The 22,297-nt window shown below is 40.2% G+C and overlaps 1 protein-coding gene across 2 annotated transcripts; it reads left to right on the forward strand.

Moving 5' to 3' along the window:
* Window positions 1-213: 213 nt before the first annotated feature.
* LOC129182701 (multidrug and toxin extrusion protein 1-like) lies at window positions 214-20,264 on the forward strand. Of its 2 annotated transcripts, XM_054779126.1 has the most exons (16): window positions 214-470; window positions 2,965-3,066; window positions 4,487-4,555; window positions 4,768-4,916; window positions 6,827-6,869; window positions 6,937-6,981; window positions 7,069-7,166; window positions 8,724-8,821; window positions 11,299-11,480; window positions 12,160-12,268; window positions 13,261-13,336; window positions 15,072-15,141; window positions 15,218-15,350; window positions 18,499-18,593; window positions 18,662-18,725; window positions 18,796-20,264. In XM_054779126.1, the coding sequence occupies exons 1-16, from the start codon at window positions 306-308 to the stop codon at window positions 19,029-19,031; spliced, it is 1,734 nt and encodes a 577-aa protein (XP_054635101.1). In that variant the 5' UTR covers window positions 214-305; the 3' UTR covers window positions 19,032-20,264. The 2 variants fall into 2 exon arrangements, with proteins under 2 accessions (XP_054635101.1, XP_054635102.1); XM_054779127.1 differs by lacking the exon at window positions 4,487-4,555.
* The last annotated feature ends 2,033 nt before the right edge of the window (window positions 20,265-22,297 follow it).

Raw genomic sequence — 22,297 nt, forward strand, 5'->3', positions numbered from 1 at the left:
TTAAAAGGTGTCGGTATCAGTGTCTGTATCGGCCTTATAAACCCTTAATATCACATTGATGCCAACATTTCCAGTATCACCCACCCCGCATTTACTTGATATCGCATTGACACTAACATTTTCAGTATCGCCCACCCCCGTTCCGCTGCTCGGAATGCAAGGGATGTGTATGTGTACGAGGGTCTCTAAATGCACCATCAGTGTGCATCAAGCCACAGGTGACGTACCGCCACACGTTACTTGCATCAAATTACTGTGGCAGAAGTTAGCCTCCATCAAGTACTCCCACTTTGTACGCTAGCAATATGGACGGCGATAACAAGACACTGAAGTATTCGGAGGGAGTGAGGGAAGCTTCGGAGGCGAATGGAGCAGCTTCTCCGAGTTTCTGCTCGGGACGTGTTGGATTGTGTATCCCGCTCAGCTACCGCAATGAACTGATTCAACTCTTCAAACTAGCAGGGCCAGTGGTAAGTGAACGCACCACAATTTGTTTCAATGGAAATGCGTTAAACATACCAGCGCATTTTAATTCGTTAGATTGTGGTGAAAAATGGGTTTGAATTCAGGATAATTAAAGGCTCAATATTGACGTTTTGTCAAGTTTTAAAATGGTATGAGATAGTGAACTGTTTTTTATTAGCTGTAAGCTGTAATAATTAAGGAAGACATAGAAATATTTCCCTCTTTGTAGTGAATCCAATGAAATATTATCAGTCTATATGTATGAATACAACATATGACTTTAGAATATAAGACAAATAAATTAGCTTTAAAAAAAAATTCAAATTTATTGAGGTACGTTAGTACAGAGAACTCTAAAAAGCATACAAAATATTTTTTTTTTGTCCTATGCTATATAAATTGGTCAGGAAGGGTTGATATTTCTTACCAATATCGTTCAGCACTATATTACTGCTACCAATATCAATCGATACCAATATAGCAGGGGTGTCCAAAGTGCAGCCCATGGTCATTTTTTTATTGGCCAGCGGCACATTCTAAAAATCTAATTTAACAAGAAAGCCAATAAAAAAAAACAACAGCAAAAATGAAACATTCAGCAGTAATTTTGCAAGAATAAATTCAAAATATCTTTAAAAATGGAGCAATCTAACGAGAAAAAGTTGTAACATTGCACTATTATAAAAATAACCAGAATAACATCGCAATATTATTAGGAAAAAATAACGTCATTTTTGTAGCATAAAGTTGAAATCTGAAAAGAAAAAAGATGTTCTCTTTTTACAAAGTAATATTATGAGAAACAATCAAAACAACGAATAAAGTTGTAATTCTTGGAAAATAAAGGTTGCGGAAAAAGTTTCATGTTATGAGAATAAAGTCAAAGTATTATGTGAATAAAGTCATGATGTTAAGAGAAGACTGAGAATATAATATATACTTAACTTGTTAGCACATCTACATGTGTTGCTTTACAAAATGCCAAAGAGGCAAAGTTGCATCCTTTCATTTTTCACTATGTCACCCTCGCTGGAAAAAGTTTGGACGCCCCTGCAATATACTGTAGGTAGCAGTTGTTCCTTCAAACTAATGCCACCTCACATCTTGGGTACTTAACTCTTTCAATCCCAGCCATTTTTCAAAATTCAACCCCTTCAGTCCCGCCTATTTTAGATGATTTTCACTGATTTTTCAAGGCACACGGAGTATTGTGTTCTACGGCTGTTTAAACATGGACCCCACCAAAAGAAAGGTTAGAAAGTTTGTTTCTACCTTTTTCCGTTCTGTAGTAATCAGCGGTAGAACATAGGTAAGTTTTAGGAAAATATCCGTTCCCAACTAGAAAACGGACATAACCAGCTTTTTGTGAAAGGATACATTTCAAGCCTAACTTTCACTTTGACACAAATTTTTAGCGCACTTGCGTCATCACCTCTTTTTGCCTCTCACGTAAACCCCCCCCGTAAAAGACGTATGAATATGTCTTCGGGAGCGAGCGTTCGGGTTTAAAAAAAGTCGTATAAATACGCCTACGTATTGGATGAGTTATGCATTTTGACTGTGATGCCACTGGATGCGTTTGACCAACAAACACTGCTTTTGCAAAAGAAGACAAACGCAGTTCTTGAAAAAGTGCCATATTTATTCCAGACATTTTGTCATGGTGTGAAACAATAGTTTACAAATACACAATGGCAACATTGATCTAACAGTGTAGCAGATACACCACAAACGTACATAACAGGTCATAGCAGCATTTATCTATGCCTGTTTGAGACAATGCCATTAAAAGGCGGGGTTATAAAAAGACTGCGATTGGCTGGTGACCGGTCCAGGGTGTACCCCGCCTCTCGCCAAAGTCATCTGGTATAGGCTCCAGCATACCCCCGCGACCCTAAGTGAAGACAAGCGGCATAGATGGATGGATGGATGGATGGATGGATTATTAAAAAGGCCCAAGTTCAACACTTGGAGACTGTGACCGTTAAATAGCAAAAGGTTTATCCATTGCATCGTTGAGCATGTGAGCAAATGAGTACACCAGCAGGTTAGACATTTACAGTACCTTGTTTGGACAGTCGGAACAAACATCCAGTAGCCCATCTACACAACAACTACACACAGCAGACAGAGACACACACACACCATACACAACGCAGAACTATATTTTGCTGTCAATCCAATCTTTAAATGATTTGGGGATTTTTTTCCCCTGTAATTTGTTGATAACGATTAGAATCAGAATAAAACAAAATTGGAACAAAATTTTGTGAATGTTTGTGAACATCCATCCGTCCCTTAGCCAGGTTCGGGCCACAGGGACATCCCGGTCTCCGGCCACCACTTCCAGTGCTGCCGCTGATGTAAGATCATCCGGCCGGCAAAATAACTCAAACCCGGTCACGATGATAGCGGTATCATTTGTGACACGATAGAAATATGTCTCGTAGTGTGTTATTCAGTGGACACTAAAACAAACTGTTTATTTTTCTACTCCAGGTCATTTCCCAGATGATGGTTTTCATGATCAGTCTCGTCAGCACGGTGTTCTGTGGCCATCTGGGGAAAACGGAGCTTGCAGCTGTATCACTATCCATAGCAGTAAGGATGTTTGGCACGTTTGAAGTGCAGTCTGTGTTCAGTTCAGCTTATGACCACACAACAGCACAAGCAGGCTGATACTGATACTTTGTTGTAAAAGTCTGATCACCTCCTGGTGAGCATGGGTATATAATCCTCCATCAATAGACAAATATTCATATTTGTTACTGCACGTCAGTGTCCGCATGACAAGGTCTGACATTAGTTTTGGTTTTCCTTCGTTTTCACATCACCTTTTCTGCTTTGCGCTCTTATTTTGGTTTTCTGTTTCCTGCTTGCCGCCATGTGCAAGGTCTCGCTGGAAAGCGTGCGCATGGCTGTACCCGTTCCTCATTAGCAATCAGCCGCGTTACACACAACATGCGAAAGGTAACACACTTTGTTGCAAACAACTGCACCTTGGCTAGTAATCCCCAATAATCCGTCCCAGGAGTTACGAATCGAACCGACACGTACTCTAACCAAATCAGTTTTTCCCATAAGAAATCATGTAAATCCAATTAATCCGTTCTAGAAAGCCAAACATGTTTTACAAATACAGTCAATCCATCCATTTTCGCGCCAGAAAATTAGTTCTTGCTACTTCGTGTTAGCTGCTACAATAACAATGTTGCCTGTTTTTTAGGGCTTTATAGTCAAAATAGGTGTGTCCTGTTACATTGTCCATTGTTAGCACCCACATGCTAGCTGTTTTCCTCTCTTAAAAATGCACAGAAAAGAGAAAGACGTGTGGTCATGTTTCACATAAAGATTGTGGATGATGGGCACATTTCTTTTTTAAAGTGCATGTTTCCTTTCAGTATTTATTTCTCCTTTTCATTGGTGATTTATATGTATTATATTCATTTTGAATTGTTTTCTGCATGTAAGTAGTAGTAGTAGTAGCAGTAGTAGTAGTACTTTATTAATCCCACAGCAGGGAAATTCACTTGTTACAGCAGCAAGCAAGATACACAAGTAAAGGATGCATAGTGACATAGTGAATACAACATGGTTCAGGTGGTGCAGGTGTTGTGGAGCCTGACAGCGGTCGGTATGAAGGACCTGCGGAACCTCTCCTTCTTACACCGTGGGTGTAACAGTCTGCTGCTGTAAAACTGTAATTGTAAAACCATGAAAATGTGTTTAGTGTTAACATTTTGGAGACTTGTGGCGTAACTGTGTTCGAACTACAGAGGCAACCGCTGATGACATCATAGCTGATTCTCGGTTCCGGTTTCCATGTATTAGCAAGCTAATAGGCTGCTAACACACAGTGTATTAACAGCACGACAAGACGCACAGCACACGCTAACCAAAAAAATGTACGCAAACTAAGGGAAAATTCGAAGTGAACTGAAAAACACGCCAACCGTGGAGTATGCTCACCGAGGTTCCGCTGTATATGCATTTTTCCTGGACAATGTCTCTTTAATTGCAGGTGGTTAATGTCACGGGTATTTCCATCGGCACTGGTTTGGCGATGACTTGCGATACCCTCATATCTCAGGTAGTGTCCTCACCAAAGGCTGCTCTTTCACTTTATTTATCTTACTGAAACAGAACCACTTTGAGTGGGCCCTCAGGGTGTCCTGGGGTCCACTTGCAAACATTTCAACAATGAACTTTTGTATCAAGTTAGTTTTGATATAGCGAAACAGTAATTACTGGCATGCTTGTGGTGTTTCCTCACGTTGCTTCTCTGCGTATGTCTCTGTGTAGACGTATGGGAGCGGTAACCTGAAGCGGGTGGGTGTGATTCTCCAGAGGGGCATTCTGATTCTGCTGCTGGCTTGTTTCCCATGCTGGGCTGTCCTCATACAAACTGAACCTCTTCTACTGGCTGTTAAACAGAGCCCCGATGTGGCCAGGTCAGTCATTACTCAATATGCAAAATAACTTCAGCCTGTAAGTACTCTTAGGGACTCAAATGAACCCAAATGTAAGACACATCTGCTAGTGGCAATGCAGAGCAAGTCATTATTTTCCCAGAGGTGTTCAGAAAAGGCACCTGGAAGGGGAGGTAGGACCTTGTGAAGAATGACACCCACGTCTCTGAGGTAGTGGAGATCGAGGGTATGACAGTACCTTCCCCTCCCCTCTTCCAAGAGACTGCAAGTGTCGCTGATTCAGAAGAATCCATTATGAGGAGATGGGGGATCTGGTCCAAATCCCTCACAGTCCACCAAGTATTGCTGGCCACGATGGAAAACGGCAAACAGTGACACTGGGTGGTCATCAACAAACCGAGTGGGTGGGGGGAAGGTACAAGCGGACACATGACAGGGCTGGAAGAAATAGGCATGACCTGGGGGAAACATGGTGCGTCTGGGTGTGAACAGTCCAGAAGCTTGATCACTGAGTACGTTTCCATGCGCTAAATTAGTCAGATTACTGAAATCATTTGGTTTCTCCATTTTTCACACCTCAGTGTGACGCCCCAGTTTACATGCACGACCTCCAACGAGATTATGGGCCATACGCCGTGTGCCTCCCAAGCACCCGATGACAGAGCAACTTTTTATCTCATAATTGTGACTTTCTTAGCTCATAATTTCAACTTTTTATGTCATAATTCCGATTTCCCTATCTCATAATTTCAACTTTTATCTCATGACTTTCTTATCTCATAATTTCATAATTCTCATAATTTCCACTTTTAATCTCAGAATTCCAGCATTTGATCTCAGAATTCCAACATTTGATCTCATAATTATGACTTTATCTCATAATTTCGACTTTTACCTCATAATTTCAACTTTTTATTTCGAAATTATTACTTCCTCATAATTTTGATTTATCTCATAATTTCCACTTTTTTTTATCCCATAATTCCAACTTTTTATCTCATAATTATGACTTTATCTCATAATTTCGACTTTTAGCTCATGATATCAACTTTTATTTCATGATTTTAACTTTTTATCTAATAATTTTGACTTTTATCTCAGAATTGCAACTTTTTATTTGATTACTTTATCTCAGAATGTCAACATTTTATCTCATAATTATGAATTCTTCATCTCATAATTTGGACTTTTGTCTCGTAATTTTGATTTTTATCTCAGAATTTCAACATTTTATTTCATAATTATTACGTCCTTATCTCATATTTTCGACTTTTTTCTCATAATTTGGACTTTTATCTCAGAATTTCAACATTTTATCTCATAATTATGACTTTCTTATCTCATATTTTCAACTTTTGTCTCATAATTTCCACTTTGTATCTCATAATTTCAACCTTTATTTCAAAATTATGATTTTCACATCTGATAATTTTGATTGTCATCTCATAATCCTGACTTTATCTCACATTTTCGACTTTTCATATCATAATTGCAACTTTTTATCTAATAATTTCGACTTTCTATCTCATAATTATGACTTTCTTATTTCATAATAACTTTTTTAAGGTCTCATAATTACAATTTATCATTGGGATATTTTTTTTCTTTCAGTGGCCGAAAAGGGTTTCCATTGAAGTCAATGTTGGAATGTAAAAATGGAGAATGATTGTTGAACTGTATCAGTATGTTTGCGATTACACGAGGACTGAGGATCGAACCAGCAACCATCGGGTTGGGAGACGACCAATCCACCCCCTAAGCCGTGTCACCCTGTAGAATAAGCACAATTTTACAGTGATGGAAATGATTTTCCACCAGTAGGGGGTGCCACATAAAGTGCCCATTCCTTTTCAATGGGAAAATCGTGAATAAAGTGTTTTTCCTCATGAATAAAATCGTAGACATGCATTTCACATTTTTCTGTTGTACAGACTGTCCCAACTCTACGTGAAGATCTTCATGCCTGCTCTGCCAGTAAGTTCATTCTCAGTGTGCATGAAGGTTTGCTTCCATAGTGTGAGATGATGCTTTTGCACTGCAGGCGGCGTTTATGTACCAGCTACAAGGGAGATACCTTCAAAACCAGGTGAAGCGTAACCTTGATATGAAGCGTATTGTGGGCATCACATAACAGGTCAGTAAATAACAATTTTTTTTTTCTGTCACATTTTAGGGAATCATTTGGCCTCAGGTCATAACTGGTGTGATTGGAAACATCTTAAATGCGGTCAACAATTACGTCTTCCTCTATCCACTTGATCTGGGAGTTGCGTGAGTTTTCCTACATCATACAGAAGTTAGAGAATAAGAAGTTTGTCTAGAAAAATGAACATACTCAAACAATGTGTTGCCTGTACGGCGAAGGTACACCTGAAATTCGTGTCAGAGTTTGTAGTATTTTATAACTTGTGGTATATTTAATAGTTTTAAAATGAAACCTGCATAGCTACCCTCCTTTTTTGTGAGCGCCTTGTAGAGACTTTATGCTGTTACCTGTCATTTTTAAAGTACAGGTGGTCCTCGGGTTCCCTTTTTTTTTGCATGTTTGTCACACTTAAATGTTTCAGATCATCAAACAAATTTAAATATTAGTCAATGATTCAGTTTTTAAATGAAACTTTGTATTATTAAGGGAGGAAAAAAAATCCAAATCTACATGGCCCTGTGTGAAAAAGTGATTGCCCCCTCGTTGCCCCTACCAGAAAGAAAGTAATTGAGATCTATCAGTCTGGAAAAGGTTATAAAGCCATTTCTAAAGCTTTGGTACTCCAGCCAACCACAGTGAGAGCCATTATCCACAAATGGCGAAAACATGGGACAATGGTGAACCTTCCCAAGAGTGGCCGGCCAACCGAAATGACCCCAAGAGCGCAGCGACGGCTCATCCAAGAGGTCACAAAAGACCCGACAGCAACACCCAAAGAACTGCAGGCTTCACTTGCCTCAGTTAAGGTCAGTGTTCATGACTCCATCATAAGAAAGACACTGGGCAAAAACAGCCTGCATGGCAGAGTTCCAAGACCGAAACCACTGCTGAACAAATACAACATTAAGGCTTGTCTCAATTTTGCCAGAAAACATCTTGAATTCAATGAAAAAAACATGAATTCTGCTGTCTACCAACAAATCCTGAAGGAGAATGTCCGGCCATCTGTTGGTGACCTCAAGCTGAAACCAACTCGTGTCCTGTAGCAGGACAATGATCCAAAACACACCAGCAAGTCCCCCTGAATGAAGACTTTGGAGTGGTCTAGTCAAAGTCCTGACCTGAATCCTATTAAGATGCTGTGGCATGACCTTAAAAAGGCGCTTCATGCTGTACCAGACGCCTCCCTGGTGAGGTGTTCAGGGCACGTCCGACCGGTAGGATTTCTCGGGGGAGACCCAGGACACGTTGTAGAGACTGTGTGGCCTCGGGATCCACCAGGAGGAGCTGGACAAAGTCACTGGGGAGAGGGAAGTCTGGGCTTCCCTGCTTAGGCTGCTGCCCCCGCTACCTGACCTCGGCTAAGCAGAAGAAGCTGGATTGGTGGATGCTTTCCTTTTCTTTGGCGCACAGTTGCTTGGGTGCAAAAAGTGAACTAATCAGCAATGTTATTCTTCCTCAGTGTGGCCGCACAAGGACACTCGATCCAGAACGCTTAAACTAGTCTTCATTTAATTTATGGGAGCGCGCTCGTAAACATGAAACGTTGCAAACTGAGGACCACGTTAGAAAAATTCACTTCTATTTAGACCTTTTTAGTTTAACGCCACATGTTAGACAAAGAATATGTTTTCAAGTTTTTCCCTGTGTTTCAAAACATGTTGTGTTTTGTCATCTTCAAGTGGATCCGCAGCAGCCAACGCAATCTCACAGTACCTGCTGGCCGTCGTCTTATTTGTGTATATTTGCTGGAGAGGTTTGCACAAAGCCACGTGGGAAGGTCAGTCGCCCTTTCATTCACTTTGGGAGCCTTAAGGAATGTTTATGACGGTACAGCAAGAGTGCAGGCCGAGGGACATTTGGGGCTGCGACTTTTTTTTTTTATTGGCCAGCGAAACATTCTAAAACAATAATTTTACAGGAACACTCGAAGAAAAAAACAACAACAGGATTTCAGAAGTTGTAATCTCATGAGAAAAAGTTGTAATTTTTTACAAGAATAAACTCATATTGTGAGGAAAAATAACAACATTTTAGTCCCATTAAGTTGAAATATTTAAAAACAATTTTAAAGTTGTAATATTCTGAGACACAAAACAACAAATAAAGAATAAAATCATAATTACGAGAAAATCTGCGAGCAAGAAAGTTGAATGTTTGGAAAATTTTAAATGGAAAAATCTGCTGTAATTTATGAGAATAAAGTCAAAATATGAAGAGAAAGAAGCTTGTAATCTAATGAGGAAAAAGTACCGTAATTATACGAGAATAAACTTGCAATATTAAAATTAATATTAAAGTTGTAATATCATGAGACAAAAGAAACAACAAATAAAATTGTAATTTTTGGAAAATTTGTTTGCAGAAGAATTATAATGTTACGAGAATAAAGTCTAAATATCATGGGAATAAAATCCTAATTATGAGAGGAAAGCCAGCAAGAAGAAAGTTGAAGTGGTTAGAAAATTTTTAAAAAACCACAACAGAAATGTAAAAATCTGCTGTCAAAACATTAAGAGAAAGAAGTTGTAATCAAATGAGAATAAACTTGTATTATTATGAGGAAAAATAACCTAATTTTAGTCGCATAAAGTTGAAATATAAAAAAAGGCATTATTTTTCAAAGTTGTAATATTATGAGAAACAAAACAATGAATAAACAATGAAGAAAATCTGCAAGAAGAAAGTTGGAGTAGTTGGACAATAAAAAATCAGCAGAAAAGGAAATGGGGGGGGGGTGATCTTTGGTTGACCTTTTAAAAAATGTGTCATATTTCAAAAACAAAAGCAGCACAAATGTTCATTTTAATTGCACAAATGAAGAGGGACAAAAATGAGACTATTTTGGTTTAATTCTGAGCAAGTCGGGGGGGGGGCTGCTGATTATGTAATAGCTCAAAACTTAAATCGTTTAAATATCTAAGAAAAACCAAAGCAGCACAAACGTTCATTTTGACTGCACAAAACAGCACAAACACAGCACAAAAGAATGGGATTATTTTGGTTTCATCTGGAGCAAATGGGGGGCTGGGTGAACTTTGGTTGAGCTATAAAACAAACTGTAATAGCTCAAAAACAAAAGCAGCACAAATGTTCATTTTAATTGCACAAAACAGCACAAACGAAGAGGGAAAAAAATGAGACTATTTTGCTTTCATTCTGAGCACGTTGGAGGGCTGATTACGTAACAGCACAAAACCTAAATTGTTAATATCTCAAAAACGAAAGCAGCACAAATGTTCATTTTGACTTCACAAAACAGCACAAAACAATGGGACTATTTAGGTTTCATCTGGACCAAATGGGGGCTGGGTGAACTTTGGCTGGCCTATAAAATAAATTGTGATAACCCAAAAAGCAGCACAAAGAAAAGAGACTATTTGACCAGAGTTTTGCGTGAGGTGGCGGGCCAACTTCACGTAGAAAGTACAAAAGTAGAAAAAAGTCATAATTCTACGAGAGTAAACTTGCAATATTATGAGGAAAAGTAATATCATTTTAGTAGCACAGAGTTCAAATTTTAAAGAAAGAATACTTGTATTACGTCAATAGATATCTATTTCATATAGAATATTATGAGATTACAGTAGAACCTTAGTTAGTGTCACAAATTCATTCCACAAGGGTTGACTCTAACCAAAATGGACTTTAACCGAATCAATTATGTAAATCCAATTAATCTGTTCCAGAAAGCCAAAAGACGTTTTTATACTTTTACAACTACAGTTTGACATGCAGAAAACATTTGCAAATTCATATTAATGATGAATGAAAGGTATAGATGAACATTTTAGCTTACTGTTACCTTCATTGACGTGTCTTTGGGAACAATCACATCTTCAGTGAAGGTGAAAGTAGCCTAAAATGTTCATTTATTCCTTTCATTCGTCATTTATATGCATTTAGAATTGTTTTAAAAACGTGTTTTGTGTCAACATTTTTGAATCGACGGGGCGACGTAACTTTCGGCCATTTTGTTTTGCTAGCTAATAGGACGCTAACAAGGAAGGATGTTGTGTGATTAAAAAATCCATTGAGAACACAGTTGTACTCACGCGGTGTCGACGTGCGGCATATTGTACGCTAACCGGATAATGCACACAAACCGAGGCATGGCGTGAATATTTGACGTTAACCGAAAGACACGCGAACCGGGGCGGACGCTAACCAAGGTTCCACTGTACTAAAAGCTGTGAGATGAAATGTCAAAGTTGCGTGCTTGAAACGTTTTTTGACGGACAGATGTTTGACCCACAGGCTGGTCACTGGACTGTCTACAGGAGTGGGGGCCCTTTGTCAAGCTGGCCGTACCGAGCATGCTCATGCTTTGTCTTGAGTGGTGGATGTTTGAGGTGGGAGGGGTCCTTGCTGGCCTCATTAGTGAGGCTGAGCTGGGAGCTCAAGCCGTAGCATATCAGCTGACAGCTGTAGCTTACATGGTAATTCCTCCTTAAAGGAAAAATGCACTTTAAAAAAAAATAAATTGCCCATCATCCGCAATCCTTATGTGACACACGTCTTTCTCTTTTCTGTGCACTCTCAAGGTCTAAAAACAGATAAAAAGAGGTTTTATGGTTTTATGTCAATGCTGTGAGCATGTACTAACAGGTACATTCATGATAACATGTAATACTTATAGTATTTTGCCATATTTTGGTCATTTTTAAGCGTTTGCGGAACTTCCTTCCTGGGCGTATTGCTTTCACATGCTTTAACTTCTCCAAACTCAAAAATAAAAACACAGCAGCAGCAGTGTGGCGAGGTGTCACTACGCCTGTAAAGTAGTTCTTTGGCATAAAAATGGTAATAACAGTAATAACAAAGTCGCTGTAGCTAGGTTAATATGCAAGTCATATTACGTAAATGGAGCGTTGTTGCCGTTTTTTGGAGGTTTTTTCAGAAGGCTTATAGGCGGGATAGGTGCGTCCCATTACGTGTATTCTTAGCTGCCTCCATTTCGCTGTTTTTATATTTTCAGAACGCACAGAAAAGAGAAAAACGTGTGTGTTCATGTCTCACATGAGGATTGAGGATGATGGGCAAAATTTGACAGTAATCTACAGGACAGCAAATGCTTCCGTTTCACTGAATCCTGAATGACTCCTGTTGTATTTGCAGTTCCCACTTGGATTTTCAGCCGCTGCCAGTGTGCGAGTGGGGAATGCTCTTGGTGCAGGAAACATGAAGCAGGCCTGGCTGGCGTGCAAAGTTCCCATCATTTGTGCATGTAGGAGACCTTTTTTTCTCTTTTAAAGTACACCTCCAAAATTGAAAGCTTTTCAAGTGTTGGGCTCAATCGATTTTGCCCTTTTTGTCAGTAAATCCTGGTATAATACTTTCAGCATGCAGTAATGCAAAACAACCTGAAGATGTTGAAAGTACTCCTGGAAAAAGAGACCTAAGCAAATAGAGCAGAGTATATGACACTTTTAGAGCTAAAAATAAGACAAAAAAAATTCCAGGTGGGTTGTTACAATTATACGCAATTAGAAGAGGTCAGGGGGTCATGAGATGAGAGGGCATTTGTGTGCGTCTTAAAGAGGCAGAGCCTGGGATGTGACGTGTGTAATGTCAGCTGGCTATAGTTGAATGTCAGCTGAGTGCTAGCAGCAGGTTAGCAATGGAGAGCGTGGTCGACAGCAGCTCCTGTGTGAAGACAGCTCCTGAAGTGCATCGTGCGTCTGCCCTTAAACAGCGGCAGTGAAGTTGTATTCTAAACAGGTCACAGGTCTCTAGGTGTCAGTAACTTTACATTGATGAGATAATAGCCACCAGGAAGTATCTTATTTATGTCTAAGATGGCTTGTTTTCTATTATTATGTCTACTATATTGGGTAATACAAGTGTAAAGATGATTAAAGGGGTGTCATTTTATGTTTATAGGGATCTAATAATGGTAAAACCCGTATTTAGAAGGTTATAAAAACGTTTTCTAAGCTCTAATTGTGAAAATATTCAATTTATTAATATTAAATTCTACTTCACGGTAATTCACTTATCGCGGTCAGAACCGGAACCAATTAACTGCAATAAACGAGGGATGACTGCAGTTTGTGTAGCAGTTTGTCGGTGAGGAGCTTTTCACAACTTCACTGCACGGCCATTTGCCCCCATGCCAACGTTGATCCATGTGACAATGTGAATTGAATTGCCACAATCGTCGTTGAGATGCAGACCACATTTGCTCTTTTTAGTAACCGTTTGTGTCTCTTTTTGCAGTCATAACATCCTGTTTTATTGGAGCTAGCTTCAGCCTTAGCAGGAAAGTAGTTGGATACATTTTCACCACAGAACAGTAAGTGACAGCTTGTCAAAATGATCTTTCAATATGTGCCTTTTTGTGTATTGTATGTTGTGTATCTTCATGACTGGGAGTCTATCTAGTCTAGTGTTGCATATGCACGGTCCTCTGCAGGTATCACCATACATTTACAGTAACTGGGTTTGGGCCTCAGGGACAGCAGTCTAACCAAGGATGCTCAGAGTCCAAAAGAACTCGTTTCGCCACTGTAGAAGAAATCAATGGTTCGGTTCGCAGCCGAGTGAGAAGCGGCTGGGAGGAGAATCGGCACCTCAGAGTACGAGCCCATGGTGCGTCTCTGGGCCTGCTGGTATGTGGCCCCCAGTGCCCGTCTGCCCTTGTGGGGTCTGATCTCTCGCCGGTCTCTAGGGTTGGCGCCCTGTTTCTGGTTGGGATTGCCTCTCTGCCGCCCCTTGCTGGTCTTCCCAGCGGGGAGGGCTCTGTGGGCTGGTCTTGGTGCTGCCCACCCCTGTGGGCCTGGTGGCTTTCTGGTGGTGGGGGCTCGGCCTGGCTGTGTGGGGCGGGGTGGGAGGCAGTCCCTCTCCTTTCATGCATTTTTAGTGACAATCACACATTCGCGCACATTTACAGTATATACATGATGACTTGCACACATACATACCTGTACACACGTACACATGCACAATCACAGTACTTACATACGTACTTCCCCACTTAACTCACCAAGGTAACCAGGGTGTTTTTATGTTGTTGGTTTTATTACAGTGACGGTGATGTTTGCAATATGATTCTAGTTTTTACAATGATGTGCATTACAGTTCTTGTCATTCTGATCACTATCATAGTTCATCATTTCATCACTACTATTACTACTAATATGTGTGACTGTTTCAATGCAGTATTATCATCGTGGTTGTTAATATTATTTTGTCCTTTCCATCATGGTCTTAATAGCCATCACAGATATTTGCTGATGTAGTCCCGTTGTTTTTGTCGCAGTTTTTGTTGCTGTTGTCCTTGTCTCTCTCTTCATTGTCCCCCTCTTGTCCCCGCTGTCCCTCCTCTGTTTTCTTCTCTCTTCTTCTCTATCCCCTCCTGCTTCGGTCCGGCCGCTCCAAATTTGCATAACCATAAAACATCAAAGTTAAATAAATTCTGTAAAACAGGGGAAGTGTATCTGCCCTAAGGGCTGGACAGGACAAAAAAAAAAAAAACGAAAAAAAAAGAAAAGAACCCCTTGGTTCCCTTAGAAATGAAGCTTTAGAGTAGTCAGTGTATAGCTCATATTGAAAGTGTTCAATAGAAATGCTCCTGAGAGTATTTGCATTGTTAGTCGTCTTCAGCATACATTGAAATTAGTTTTAGTCTTACGGGAATACAGGTGTACTTTGAATAAAGTCTTTTTTGCACATTTTTGTGTGCTATGTTGGTAAGATGCTTTTCTCAGTCTTTTTCTTCCTTTCATTTGTTAATTAATTAATGACTTACTCTTTAACGAATTTAAATATTATTATTATTATTATTATTACACAGAGGTGAATGAACCTGATTAATTGCAACTTTCACTTTCTCATGAAATTTTCTTGCAACGAACATCTAAAAAACACAGCGACGTGCTTTGCAATTTTGGAGAAAATCTACCGTGAAATCAGGCATTTGCATCTGCATCAGTCTTCAAAAAAGGCCCGCAAAATCTACTAGCTGTATTCGTAATATTCTATGTTTTGATGTTGTTATTGCATGATTTCATGTTCTATTTGTTTTCCAGAGACATTTTGAAACGGGTTGCTGATGTCATGGTTGTTTTTGGCTTCATGCATGTTGCCGATGCTGTTGCGGTGAGAAAAAAAATTCATGCGAGACACTTGAGATGCTGGAAATGAGCACGGAGTGAACCTGCACTGATCACTACAGGGCGTGAGTGGAGGTGTCATTCGAGGAGCGGGAAAACAAAAGATTGGCGCTGTGTGTAATCTGGTGGGATACTACTTCATCGGCTTTCCCATTGGTGCGTCCTTGATGTTTGCAGCAGGAATGGGCATCGTAGGTAAGTAGTAACCATTCCAATGAATGTACAGCAGATCCCAGCCTTTCGTGGGGCTTATCATCCGGGACAACCGGCGAATGGTGAAAATCCGCAAGTAATTGGTGCATCCATAAAAATTTGGACACATGGCTCGCTCCTCTCCCTTCAAATCCTACTGCTAGCTTGATATTGGCATGCTCCTCTTAAATAATAAGCTTTTGTTACAAACATGAATTTGTGGGATTGATTATGGTTAGTAAAGTAGCTCTTCAAAGCATTAGAAATAATGCAACCAAAGTATTGCTGAATTTACTTTTTTTATTACACAGCATGACAACAATATTGTTTGGCTTTTGTAACAAACCTCTGTGAATCAGGTCCCTAATCCAATAAAAGCCCATCCAATAAAAGATAAAATTAGAAAAAATGGGCATGTGAAATACTTTTAGGGTAGGACTCTTCATTTGACATGGTTATAGATCAATTTGTGGTGTGATTTAGAATATATTACATTTTTTTAACAAACTCTCTTCAGGCCCTATGAAATCCGTTTTATTTTTTCCCAAATTTTGTTTTCTCGTTTTAGTTTTGTTTTAGAATTCAGTTTTATACCTTTTCTAATTATTTTACCAGCATAGAGTGTGTCTATTTGGGTTAGTGAATAAAATGCAAAAATCCTTACATTTATTGATGCAATACATCATTGGCCCACTTTGTCCAGTAATTGAGAAATGGATGTAAATTAGCTTGCTTTTCTAATGGGATGTCAGCCTCAGCACATATTGCTACAAAATCTTCCACAAACTGTAATGCGCCGTGCTTGTGATTAAGGAAGATGTAGTCACAGATGTAATTCCAAACGCTTTATTAATGTAAGATATTTTAATGATTAAGGAAGATGTAGTCACAGATGTAATTCCAAACGCTTTATTAATGTAAGATATTTTAATGGCGCCATTGTTTTTTTTTACACACACATTATCACATTATCACCGCCCAGAGGATTATTGTGCCTCTGTAAGAATGGTTTTGGCCGGCTTCAGTCCCTTTCTTCAATCACCCGCTGACGATAAGCACAATGTCATCTGGAGGGACCCTTTGTGATTAGAGGCTTCCTTCACCAAGACGAGCTGGTGACTTGAAGCGGTATGTCTGGGAGCTGAAGTCCACAAACAGGATTGTGGCATATGTCCTTGCAGAGTCGAGGTGTTGCAAGATGTAGTGCAGCCCCATGTTCACTGCATCCTCGACGCACACGTTTGGCTGGTAAGCAAACTGCAGGGAGTCCAGCAGCGATAATGTACCTGTAATGCCTTTCAGGTTGTCCAACTCCAGTCTCTCGAAAGATTTCATGACCACAGACGTTAGGGTCTGCAGTCGTTCAGTGCTGTGATGGAGGGTTTTTTGGGGACCGGGGCAATGGTGTGGAGTTTTAGGAAAGAGGGGACGTCGCACAGCTCCAGTGAGTTTTTTTTTAAGATCTGAGTGAAAACCCTGTTAGATGCGTGCTCAACTGTTGACATATTTACCCTTTTTAATTTTTTTTTTTTTTATTTTCGACACTAAAACCAGTCTTCTTCCAGAGACTGGAGAAGAAGGAGGAAGTGACTTTACCTCAAGAACCCTTCCACCTGGAATTACCAATGAAACAACATGAAATAGAATGCATTTTTTGTTGCCTCAGATAAAGAAAAGTTAGGGACTGAATGTGTATTTCCGGAGGGTGCTTCTATCATCAGCTGTCCCGACTATCTTTCTTAGACCCAGACCAGGGAAAGCACAAGCAGTGATGCAGACGGAAATAAACAAAAAGTCAAAAACCAAGAAGATGACTGTGGAAAAGCGTGCCAAGGTGGCAGTTAGTAAATTGAAGGACAGCCCGAATTTTTTGATTGAACGGCTCCAAAAAAATCAGGCAAAGTTAGGTGTTTTAATAAGTTTATTGAAAAAAAATGACACACAAAATTTTGACAGTGCGATCTCTTTGGCAAGGTGAGCCTTGACCATTAGGCTTTTATAGAGGGAGTCTATAATTCAGAATGATTGTCTAGTTATTCTGACTGGCTTGGACCAGATGGTACCAGCCAAGGGGTTTTCCCTCTCTGGGGTCAATGACCTCTAGTTAGAGGGCTCCATCTGGGGTCAATCAATCAAAGCTGTCAGGGGTTTGCTAAGATGTAAGGTTTGGGGGAGATGAGCAAAGTGTATGAGTGTTGTGCGAGGATGTATCGCTAATCACACGCGGTCAGCTCGCCATTATTGGAATTCCTTAGCTAGTTCCAGGAACTCCCTTACCCAGAATGAACTCTTACTGGTTCTGGAATTTTGCTGTACAGGAACCCCCCGTCTAGTAAACAACCTGGTACTACTCACAACATTCTACATTGAATATGGAAATGATGAACAGAGCAATCATGAATGTATAAATGATAAATATTGCAAGTACGAATATAGAAAAGACTCACAAACCAGTACACACACACTTCTTGAGTATACGGGTTCTCAGACTCATTCTTCTTTTCTACTAGATTTATTCTACGAATCTTAGAATAATATGGGTTTGATTTTCATGTCCAATTTCAAGGCTAGCTAAAAAGCATTCACTGCTCACTCTTCTTGTAGCTTGCATGTTTATGCTAAAAGAACTACAGGTCCCATGATGCTTAGACTGCCGAACCAGAATTTAGGTCCAAATTAGACTCTACGTCACGTTTTGATAGAAGTCGTATGCAGCGAACGTGTTTTGATCTGACAAACCTTAAGTAAGTTTGATCCTAACATGGAATATGATAGCTTTTCTCTCAACAAGAAATATGGTCACGTTAGTCTCGTGACACCTCGACTAATGTATTGGTAATGTAAGATCCACGAACCGAAGCAAACGGAGAACAGCCGAACAAACCCTTGACGAAAAAACATTATCAGTGAAGCATAAATATAAAAAAAAAAATTTACAGCGGGACATGCATGTTGTACATTTTACCGGTATCGTCACGGATTTATAAATGACTACCAACTTATGGTGAATGAGATGTGTTTTCTGCGGAAGAAAAATTGACCAAACATCTGCGTATTTGCGGAATGTGAAATCAGTATGTGCGGGGGTCCACTGGACAGTGAATGTTTTGCTGTCACAATTTAAAGAAATCTTCTGTCATTTCTTGAACAGGACTTTGGACAGGACTGACTGTTTGTGTCTTGGCGCAGTCTATTTTCTTCATCACATATTTGCACAAGCTTGATTGGCAAAAGGCTGCTGAGGAGGTGTGTCATGTCATCTCCAGAAACATGTGACATGTCATTGAAATGATCCCACTGATGTCTCTGAGCAGGCACGCTTCAGAGCTGGAGTCCAGGTCAAGGTTGATAAGGACGTGGACACAGTGGAAGATCTAGGCAAGTACGGCTGCGCAAACTTTGGCCATCAAGTTCAAATAACCAAAAGCTTTTCTGATTGAATGTCTAGACTCTGTCCCCAAACTGGGTAAGGGTACTGCTGGTGCGTCCAGCTGTGAGAGTGCTGCGGAGGACCACGCTCCCCAAGAGATTCCTGACCAGCGTAACGTTGCAGCCACCATCGTTGGAGATGTTCTCTCAGGAACACAGCTGCTTTTGCGCCGCGGCTTGACTTTACTCATCATGGTTGTCATCCTCGTGGTCGGAATCCTAACCAGTGACTTCCTCACTGGATTGTTGAAGTGATTATTTGGCTGCTTTGATAGTCAAACTAAAAACTGTTGGACTTGGTCGCGCTAATATGCCTTAAAGGGCCCCTGTCCTTCGCTTGTCAGACTGCTGTGTTTTTGTTTTTGAGTTTGGAAAAGTTAACGCTAGGTGTAGCGTTCCTTTCTATGTTGCTATGTGAAATCAATGCGCCCAGGAAGGAAGTTGCACTAATGCTTAAAATGACCAAAATACAGCAAAATACTGTAAGTGTTACGTTATCACAAATGTGCCTGTTGGATATGAAACCATAAAACCTGGTAGGAGGTTTTTGGAGGTGTTTTAATTGCGGGCCTTGTAGGCGGCATAGGTGTGTCGCTTTACGTGCAGTAATTAGCTGCCTCTTTTTAGCTATTTTTATATCTTTGGAACGCACAGAAAAGAGAAAGCTGTGTGTTCATGTCTCACATAAGGATCGGGGATGATGGGCGAAATTCCAAAAAACGTGCACTTTTCCTTAAAGTAGACTGAGGGTCCTAAATAAGACGACAACTCATGACCACCAGAAGACTATGTCATTGTGTTCACTATATCGTCATAAATTGTGTTACTTTTGCAACATATTTTTACAGTAGAGCCATGCTTTTCGCCGGGGTTACGATCCGGGGACAATTATTTCCGTGTTTATAAATTACAGTGGAACCTCGTTTAGCATACGACCCGGTTAGAGCGTTTTTCGGTTTACGTCAGATATTTACAACCAAATTTGACCTCCGTTTGCATTCATTTTGCAGTTAGCGTACAATATGGCACGCGTCTTGTGGCGTTACCAATACACTGCGTGAGTCCAACTGTGTGCTTCATGTATTTTCAATCACACAACGTACTTGCGAGCAGCCTACTAGCTCGCTCATGCATGGGAAAGGGAACCGGACGTCAGCTCTATGATGTCGTCAGCGGTTGACTCTGTTGTTCTATGCTAGCTAACGCAGTTCCGCCACAGCTCTCCATAAATGTCAACACAAAACACGTTCTTATAGTTTTACAATTCCAGTTTTACATGCACAGAACAATTCTAAATGCACATAAATGATGAGTCAAATGCACATTTAAGGTCACTTTTACCGTCATTGAAGACGTGATTGCTGACAAAGACACGAAGTGGCAGCGATATCACAACACGGACACTGCCTTTGTTTTTTTGCTTTTTGCTTTGTTGAGTTATTTCTTGCATTCAGTAGTGTTTCTACGACAGATGTCGTGGATCAGCAATAAACAAGCAATAAAAATGGCTGTTGTGATTATTACGTTAGGTTCAGCTCCAGATCCAGGTTTAAAACCTAACAGGCTTTAAGCACAAGAATTGTAGCAAGAGCACAATACAGTCGTCCCTCGTTTATTGCCGTTAATTGGTTCCAGTCCCTACCGCGATAAATGAATTCAATGTTAACTAGAGAAGCACTCGGAGAGCACAGTTCCCCCCCATATTGTGCAGGGTTTCTGCTACATGTAATTGATCGTGGCAGCCGCCACTGAAACATAAAAGCCGCCACACCTTAAAAATGTGTTTTTTTTTGTTTTTTTTTACTTTTTAACTTTTTTTTTGCATCAGCCTTTCATATTTTGTAGAACCTGGAAATTTGTCCTGTATTTTTTTTTTTTTTGCCCAAGTGCTCGGACCATTTTTTGCGGAGCTATATGCACAAATGCTGAAAATGGTCCGATCTCGCAATGTTAAAGAATCCTTGAAAAAACTTCCTGGATCCAGACGGTGATCCCGATCACCCCCAAAATTTAATCAGGTTTTCCATATTCTATTTCCGACAATTCATGAAAATGTCATCCAAATCAATTCAGAACTTTCCAAGTCATTTTGAGCACAAATAAACAGATAAACGCTGGCAAAAACATGACCTCCGCGCTGCGCCATGCGCTGCGCTTGGCGGAGGTAATAAATGGAATATTTTCGTAGTTAGAGTATAGAAAACCTGTCTGTGACTTTCTAAATATGTTTTTTTACATTATTAGAGCCCTCTAGACATGAAATAGCAAGCCTAGAGTCACCTTTACACTACTGTTATTCATTGTTTACATCACATTGCTCAATTTTTATGCTGCAGGGCCTCGAGACGGCCGCTCGCCAGCAAGCTAGAGAGCTGACAAGCAAGCACGCGATCGGTCCTACACAGAATGCATCTTCATCCAGTTTTTCATCAGTCACCTGTTTGGCAAGAAGATTTGTACTGTACTTTTACGGCAGTGAAGTGGATAAGTGGCAAATGGATAAATGAGTTTAGAGGGATGGTATTTCCCCATTTACAAAAAAATGTAACTGCACTGCAATATCACTGTTTTTTTCCTTTTTAGTGAGGAGATGTGCTGGATTTGCGTATTTCAACAAGGGAAAATCATGTCAAGTGGAAACACTTTTAATTTGCCACCTTCCTATTCCCATTCTGAGCGCGTGTGTTTTCAGACCTGCCACCAGAGGGCGCTGTCTGTCCTCCATTCTCTAAGGCTGGAGCGCCATTCTTTTTTTTTTTTTAGCTGGTACTGCATCATAAAACAGAGCACTGACTTAAATGATGCGTTCAAAAACAGGTGAGGGCGTATGTTTTAAAGAATATATCTAATTTTTACGTCCTAAAAGCACATTTTCTGTGTTCTAAATTTAATTTATCAACATCAAATGTCATTGTAGGTGTTACAGGTGAAAATATAAGTCAAATGAAGAGGACTGATTTAAAAATGAGGATTACAAAATACAAACTGACCTCCAAGTCCATCCATACACCAACCAGGAAACGAGATGTGCTAATGCTAAATGCTAACAGCCGACTGCCGCTGTGAAAACATGCACAATTAGCAGAGAGCTACACAAATTATGCTAGCTTGACAACACAACGCAATTAAACAGTCGCCCAGCGTAGTGAGTTAGACGGATCACTCGCACTCTGTAAACACCCGGGGTCCAAATATCGATAGTGTCGATACCAAGGTTAGTATCAGTATTTTATTTTGCCAAATATTCACGGTGTAGCCATTCACAGCACACAACTATGGTGCATTCAAGGTCCGCTGAACAAAGTGCGAAATCTCAACACCAGTGCAGCACGGCGGTAACTAGTTTATTTCATTAATTAGGTTAATTTTTTGTGTGTAATGATCACATAAGCGTCACAGCATCCGAACGACACTTCCTCATTGTCACTCGGCCGCGAGATGCATTCAGGGACACTCCAACCATCACAATAACGACTTCATAATGCGTTTGACAGAATTCGAATGAGAGCCAATAGTCTTTT

The sequence above is a fragment of the Dunckerocampus dactyliophorus genome, chromosome 6 (assembly GCF_027744805.1).
Source record: "Dunckerocampus dactyliophorus isolate RoL2022-P2 chromosome 6, RoL_Ddac_1.1, whole genome shotgun sequence".
Taxonomy (NCBI): Eukaryota; Metazoa; Chordata; class Actinopteri; order Syngnathiformes; family Syngnathidae; genus Dunckerocampus; species Dunckerocampus dactyliophorus.